The sequence below is a fragment of the Sturnira hondurensis genome, unplaced genomic scaffold, assembly GCF_014824575.4.
Source record: "Sturnira hondurensis isolate 20B ecotype Veracruz unplaced genomic scaffold, ASM1482457v3 Scaffold0001304, whole genome shotgun sequence".
Classification (NCBI taxonomy): domain Eukaryota; kingdom Metazoa; phylum Chordata; class Mammalia; order Chiroptera; family Phyllostomidae; genus Sturnira; species Sturnira hondurensis.
The window spans coordinates 8,161,789-8,169,283 of record NW_028073935.1 but is presented as its reverse complement, the minus strand read 5'-3'; the positions used below and the strand labels follow the sequence as shown (position 1 = coordinate 8,169,283).

General features: G+C 40.9%; 1 protein-coding gene across 2 annotated transcripts in view; it reads left to right on the top strand.

Annotated features, from left to right (window-relative positions):
• Positions 1-1,648: 1,648 nt before the first annotated feature.
• Positions 1,649-7,495, top strand: part of LIMS1 (LIM zinc finger domain containing 1) — a 185,218-nt gene continuing 179,371 nt past the window's right edge. Inside the window, exon 1 of one of the 2 annotated variants that reach the window (XM_037070655.1) lies at positions 1,649-2,029. Coding sequence is in view for 1 of the 2 variants with exons in the window: in XM_037070647.1 (XP_036926542.1) it covers positions 1,998-2,029 (32 nt within the window). In the remaining variant the exon portion in view is untranslated. The remainder of the gene's footprint in view (positions 2,030-7,495) is intronic. The other variant, XM_037070647.1, reaches the window with a different exon arrangement.

Here is a 7,495-nt window from a genome sequence, read left to right as displayed (position 1 = left end):
CTCAAACCCTTGAGATTTTGTTTCCTGGCAATTTTTGTCAGTTGGCTCAAATAAACTTGCAAAAATTCTTTCAGGTTTGGATATTTCTTACATTAACTCCCTTCCACCCAATCCCTGTGGAAACCTGTGTACCGACCTTGTCTTTTTTCTGAGTTGTTAGATTTTTGTTATTAATTGTTTTTGTCATAAGGAAATTAGATATTTTTTGGTCATCACATTTATTGATTTCAAATTTTATGACTTCAGGCATTCATATCTTGTTTGGAAAGTTTCTCTTTGCTCGAACCTTAGTTTGTTCTTGATTTTTCTCCCATGTTTTTTGTTCTAATATTTTGTCCTTTTTTTCACATGTAAATGTTTGCTCTTTTTATAATTTATTTTGATATAAAGATGTCAAAGGCATCCAGTGTTTTCCCATCACATACCTAGACTAGTAGCAGACAAGAGTTTTCATTCTGTGATTAGAAATTAGGTATAGTTACAAAATCAAAATCAGGTATCATAGAAGAGATCTTTTATGCCTAGAGTATATAACATATATTACAAAGGTGGACATGTTGCATCCACCACCCGAGAGAACAAATGTCGGAGACTTTCAGGGTTTATGATCTTACTTTATTGGCCAAGTTTAACCTGCGCAGGGGCGAACTCTCAAGATGTCGGAGGACATAATACCCACAAGGGCTGCAAACGAGAGTCTCGCCTAGCGCTTACAGCTAAGTCCTTATATAGGGGCGAGCAAGCAAGCATTACATAGAAGCAGACGTGGCAGTTAGCTGTTTGCTTACAGAGCCCGCGCGCGGGAACAGGGTGGGGTCTGAATGGAAAATTATAAAATAAGTCCTTATATAGATTATAATCGACCTAGTTTGCCCAAGGGAGAACATTTGCACTATGCCGGATGGTTGCTCAACTCCATCCTGTTCAGTGTTCTTTTCTAGTTCCCCCTGGCCTCAGCACACTACTAGTTCTAAATTTCCTTGTTCCCAACAGAAACACAAGGCCGGGGGGCCAAATCCAGCCCTCCACCTTGTTTTATCTGGCCCTGCACCTTATTTCTACTCACTGGCAGTGCCGAGCTCTTGCTTAACTGTTAAGGAGTAGTTACATTTATACAGTCCTAAAAGTACATTCAGCCCTTTGAAGGCAACTGCCAGGCTGATGTGCTCCCTATGTGGTGAAAGTGAGTTTGACATCCCTGCTTTAAAACTAGATGCTTTGCAGATTTCAGGTTTCGGTAGAGGAAATGGGTGAAAGAAAGTGAGGGAAAGGAGGAAAGAAAACAATACACAAAGAAGACTGGAGTGTCTCAAAGAAAGATTAGATTTCCTAATTCACAATTCATAAGCACAGTGAAAGTCCTAGTGAGCCGCCCAGAATGTGCCAGGCTTTCTGCACAGACAGGGATGCAGTGGTGGCCAATCCAAATGAGGTCACCACCTTCTTATGGAGTCTCCTCAGCATCCCTGAACAGCACAGGGTGAACTTCGCAGACCATCACAGCTTGCACCCAAGGCCTGGGCCAAGGTTCAACAAAAAGCCTCGGCGGTTCAACACAACAGAAATAGGGATGTCCTGGGGAATGAGAACTCGGCCAGCTCTTTCCGCTTCCGGTGTGCGACGCCCTCACGCAAGAGCTTGGACAGAGGCCAGTCCTAGGAACCTCCGGCCACGGTCCGATGAGGGCTCACCTCTAGCGTGCCTCGCCAGGCTGGCGAGGTCTCTCCGCTTCGCGCTGCTTGCCTTGCCGCACTCCGACACTTCTCCTTGTCCTGCGCAGCGCGCCCCCGCGTGGCGGGCACAGCTATTTACCGGCTCCTGACCGGAGGCGGAGGCAAGGGCGAAGGCGGTGGCCTTCCGGCCCTTGGTCCGCCTCTCCTTCCTGCTGTAGGCCCGCGCCCCTCCCCACGCTCTGCCCCACCGGCGAGGAAAGAAGGCGAGGTTGGAGCGGCGGGGGGACCCGAGGTGCTGAGAGGACTGCGGCCCTTTGCGGAGAGATGCTGGGCGTGGCGGCAGGAATGACCAACAGGTAAGGGCCGTTCCCCTGTGTCTGTCTCGGCCGCCCGGCGCAGAGCACCCGACAGATCGGCGGCGGGCCGCTGCCGGGGTTTCTGGCTGCCTGGGCATCGGCCTTTGTCCCCGAGTCCCTTGCGGCTTGGCCGCGTCCCGTCCCTCGCGGGAGTGTCCGGGCCCAGCCTCCCTCCGAGCCGCTATTCCGCCCTCCCCGGCGCGCCCTACGGCACAGGGCCTGCTTGCGGTTCAACCCTACGAGATATTTTAATAGTGAGTGTGTCCGATATATTATGAGCGCTTGAGGGCGAATACTGTCTCAGTGCTTAGCAAAGTACTCAACAACAAATATTTGTTGAAAAATTTATAGTCTAGCGGTTGTACTGTAATCTAGACCAGCAGTCTTAGCACCCATTTTAAAAATAAGAAGTTTTACTTAGAATGGTTATGTCTGTAGGTCTTTAATGTATTAGAAATGAAAGTGGAGACATTTTAAAATATTTTAATTATTTAAAAAACAACTTCACATAATGTTAACATATATAACACGTTTATATGAAAATAGTACTTTTAAAACAAAAATATTTGTGGGGAGGGTGGCATTCCTGTACATTTTGCAACTCTTAAATGTCTGACATAGTAGCAGACAACTGGATTTTCCCATCTCCTATGTCTTCAGTTTATTGTGATATATTTTGATTGAACTATATGAAGAAAATCTGGTCTTACACTGACTGATAAGTAGTTGGGAAAAGGAGCAATACCTTTTTTTACTAGACCCAAACGAGAGAGGTGGTAGTTTCCTAAAGATTAGTTGGGATGTGGAATCTGAAGCCTTACCAATGAACTTTCCCATATGTTACATTAAAATTCATTGGTCTATCCTGCAGTTTGAATGGGCTTTTTAACCCATTTTAACTTCTTTTGTTTGTCATTTGGAAAGTATTGACTCATTGAGTTAAGGCAGCTCTTCCAAATGCTGACACATTTCATTAAACAATGTCACTAAATCACATTTGTTAATATCACCACTGATTTCCCCTAAGTATTGAGAAACTGTCAAACTCAGGGTGGTGGGTACTAGTTTTCCAGCATTCTAATTTTCCGTTAAAAGCTTGATTTTTATTTTTGGCAGCTATTACCAACTGTTTTCCTCAAAGTGACAGGTTAATTTTGTTCAGTTTCAAGAAATGTTTGCCAAATATTGTACAAGTCTAAAAACCAGGGTGTGTATGGTTTGTGTATCTGTTTTTGTTTCCAGTAAAAATGGTGTCATGAAAAAAAAAGCCTCTAATTCATCTTGTCATTGAAGCACACACACATGCTTTTCCTCAAAACAACTGGCTTTCTTTGGTATGCAGCAGAAATGCTTTATGCATACCTCTTTTTCATCACGGGTAACAAAAATGAAGTCCAAGGGTCATGATTAAATAACATTCATGATTTGTGCAGTTTCATCAAGGACACTTTTTCTTTTTAAAAATAGTGAATATTAAATTGACACAAAATTTAAAACATATGTGAAATATAAAGAACAATGCCCTGGCTGGTGTGGCTCAGTGGATTGAGTGCCAGCTTGCAAACTGAAAGGTCATCAGTTCAATTTCTGGTCAAGGCACATGCCTGGGTTGCAGGCCAGTCCCCAGTTGAACCACATGTGAGACAACCAATCAGTGTTTCCCTCTCTTTTTCCCTTCCTTCCCCTCTCTAAGAATAAATAAATTAAATCTCTAAAAAAAGAATAATGATACAATGGGTATAACAGTTTCCTTTTAAGGCCCTTGAACCGCTTTGTGATCCAGTGTCTCTCCTTGATCCCATCCCCTTCCATCCTGAACTTTCTGTTAGCAATCCCTTACTACTTTTTGGTTTTGTATTAAGTATGCTTACACTGTTGTACAACCATCACCATTGTCCATCTTCAGAACTCTTTATCTTGCAGAATGGGAACCTTTGCACATTATTCCCGAAGTCCCTGGTTATCCCTATTCCATTTTGTGTCTCTGATTTTTGACTGTTCCAGTACTTAATATGAGTAGAATCATACAGCATTTTTTTGACTGGCTTATTTCACTTAGCATAATGTCTCAAGGTTCATCCATGTTTTAGCATGTGTCAGAATTTCTTTCCTTTTTGAGGCTGAATAATATTCCATTGTGTGTAATACTATTCATTTGTTTATCCTCTCATCCTTTGATGAGCACTTCAGTCACTTTCAAGTTTTAGTTATTGCAAATAATGCTGCAGTGAACATGGGTGTACATGCTTTAATTGAAATTTTTATTGATGTAATTGTAGATTTACATGTAGTTGTAAAACACAATAGTGTATCCTTTACCCAGTTTCCTCCAATGGTAGTATTTTTGCAACATTGTAGTACACTGCTGTAACTGTGATATTATAGTAATACAATCACGCAATCTTATTTAGATTTCCCCAGTTTTACAGTTTTGTGTGTGTGTGTGTAATTAGTTCTATGTGTAGGTCTTGTATCTACCACCATAGTCAAGATATACAACAATTAGTTCCATCACTACAAGGATCCCTCATGTTGCCATTGTATGCACACAGCCAGCTCCATGTTTTCCTTCTCCACAGAACCTGCTAACCACTTATCTGTTCAACATTTCTAAATTGTCCTTTCAGAAATATTATATAGGTGGAGTCATACAGTATACAACCTTTTGGTATTGCCTGTCTTTTATTCAGCTTAATTCCCTGGGGATTTATCCAGTTTGTTACATGTAACATAGTTTGCTCCTTTTTATTGCTGAATAGTACTTCATGGTTGGGCATATGACAGTTTAACTATTTACCTGTTGAAGAACAGTTAGGCTGTTTCCAATATGGGGCTATTAATAATACAACTACTATGAACATCCATGGATTAAGTTTTTGTAAATATGTTTCGTTTTTTCTGGGATAAATATCCATAGTACAGTTGTCAGATTGTATGACAGACTTTTCTGGAGTGGCTGTACCATTTTCATCAAGGACACTTAAAAGAGAAATTGACATTCTTTTCCTGCAAGTACTAGAAGAATTTGGTTATACTGCCGCTGACTTGATTAGTGCTAAGAAACCAGCAATTGCTTTTGCAGTATCAGTGGAAGTGTCAACACAGTGCAAAAGTCTATATCAGTGTCTTAAGAACTTCTTAGCATTATTATGAGAAATGCCCCCTCCCTCTGTCCCCCTCTCTCCAAGTTTCCATACCACACTTTGAGAACCACTGTTAATGCATAATTCTACATGATGTGGGAAGTGCAGACATTTGGGATACTTAAAAAGGAATGTATACAGTGATTTCTCTTAAAGATATGTACTGAATGCTTGTAGTGTGTGCTTTCTAGTTTGGGGGAGTTTTAGTGGGACTTAATAATTAAGCCATGAAGAACCACCATGGAAAAAGCAACTTTTGGTGGCCTTAAAGATTTTCCACTATTGTTATGAAGAGGGGTAAATGTCATGGCAGCGAGTGTCTTCATAAAACTTAAGCACTCTGTGCTTGCTTCAGCAGCACATACTCATATACTAAAATTGAAACGATCCAGGGAAGATTAGCCTAGCCACTACACAGATTTGTGAAGTGTTACATACTCAAGACAAACAAAACTTCAGTGCTTAATGCCTATTTGTATGTGAGGAAACTGACCTCTTAATTTTTAAGAAAATTAACGAAAATTTGATGGTAGAAAAGATACTTTTCAGTTCTGGTTGTTTTGTGCCCTATGAGCCTAGAAAAAAACTATCAGGACTCTGCTGTCTTGATTTTCTGTTTTTAATCATTCCCATTTCTTTCCTTTGAATCATCACCTGGATAGCTCTTTCTCTTGCTAAATGCAGGCACAGCAAATGAGCTTTCTGCCCCTCCACTGGGTCAGAGAAACTTCAACAGCTACAGTAGATTGGTGATAAGAGCAGAGCTTTATTCTGAGAATAATGTTGTGTTTCTTCTTCAGCTGATCATTTAAATAAACCTTTGTAGGGGTTATGTTCAACAATTAAGTTAGGGTTGCACTTAAAAATGAAGAAGGAAAAATATCTCATCATTTGTTGATTTTAAATTTCTTGTAATTATGTTTTAAGCTGTTGTTTTTCACCCCCAGGAATATCGTTTTTCTTACATGCTGGAGTGTTGCCATGTTGTCTTCCAGAAGCGTTGATTGTGAGATCCCTGGGAGGCAGGAGCCTTACTGCCTGCTGCCACATGCTGTGCATTCTTCAGCAGCCAGGGCTCTGTCCCTCCTTGTGCCTACAGTGGCTCATCTCTTTTACTTGATCTCATCAGACAGCTCCACACTGCAGCTCACTGAGAGCAAGTAGGGAGCATTTTCCTGAACATTTTATTGGAACATATTTTGGAGTTTGATAATTCTGTAGTGACATTTAACATAGGGGTTGGGAAGCTGCTTGGATAAACCAGGGTCTGAATGTATATTCTGTGTCAGGTAGGAAAAGGGGGCTAGGAATTGAGCTCGAATGCCAAAAGATGGGAGCGGGAGACATAGGATTCAGCATCAGTATGGTGAAATCTGGAGGCTTACCAGGATGTCTGAGAGTAAAATAAAGGATGAAAAACATCTACAAAAAATATTTACATGTATACACACACATTGTCTTTGTACAAGAATGGAATCAAAATCATACTGTTGTGCAATTGCTTTTTTTCAGGATTTAAAAAGTTGTAAAATATGCATAACATAAAATTTACCATCTTTAACTGTACATTCAGGGTCATTAAGTACATTCACATTGTTGTGTAACCATCAACACTGTCAATCTCCAAAACTTTTTCATCACCCCAAACTGAAACTCTATGCCTAGTACACAGTAATTACCCAATTGCTTTTTTTTATCTTAATCAGCTATCTTTGAGTTTTTCCTATGTGGCATATCTGGATATCTACTTTATGTTTTTTTGTTGGTTTTTTAAAAATTACTTTATTGTTGTTCAATTACAGTTGTCTGTAGTTCCCCCCAACACTCCCCCTCACCAGCCAAACTCTCCTCCCTCCCTTATTTCCACCCTCCCCCTTGGTTTTCTCCATGTGTCCTTTATAGTAAGTAGTTCCTGATAACCCTTCCCCCCATTATCCCCTCCCAGCTCCCCTCTGGTTACTGTCAGATTGTTCTTAATTTCAGTGTCTCTGGTTATTTATTTTGCGTGCTTTTTTGTTGTTGTTGTTGATTATGTTCAAGTTAAAGGTGATACGGTATTTGCCTTTCACCACCCAGCTTATTTCACTTAGCATAATGCTCTTCAATTCTATCCATGCTGTTGCAAAGGGTACGAACTCCTTTCTTTCTGTTGCATAGAATTCCACTGTGTAAATGTACCATAGTTTATTGATCCACTCATTTCCTGATGGGCACCTAGGTTGCTTCCAGCACTTGGCTATTGAAATTGTGCTGCTATGAACATTGAGGTGCATAGGTTCTTTTGGATTGTTGTTTCAGGATTCTTAGGATATAATCCAAGCAG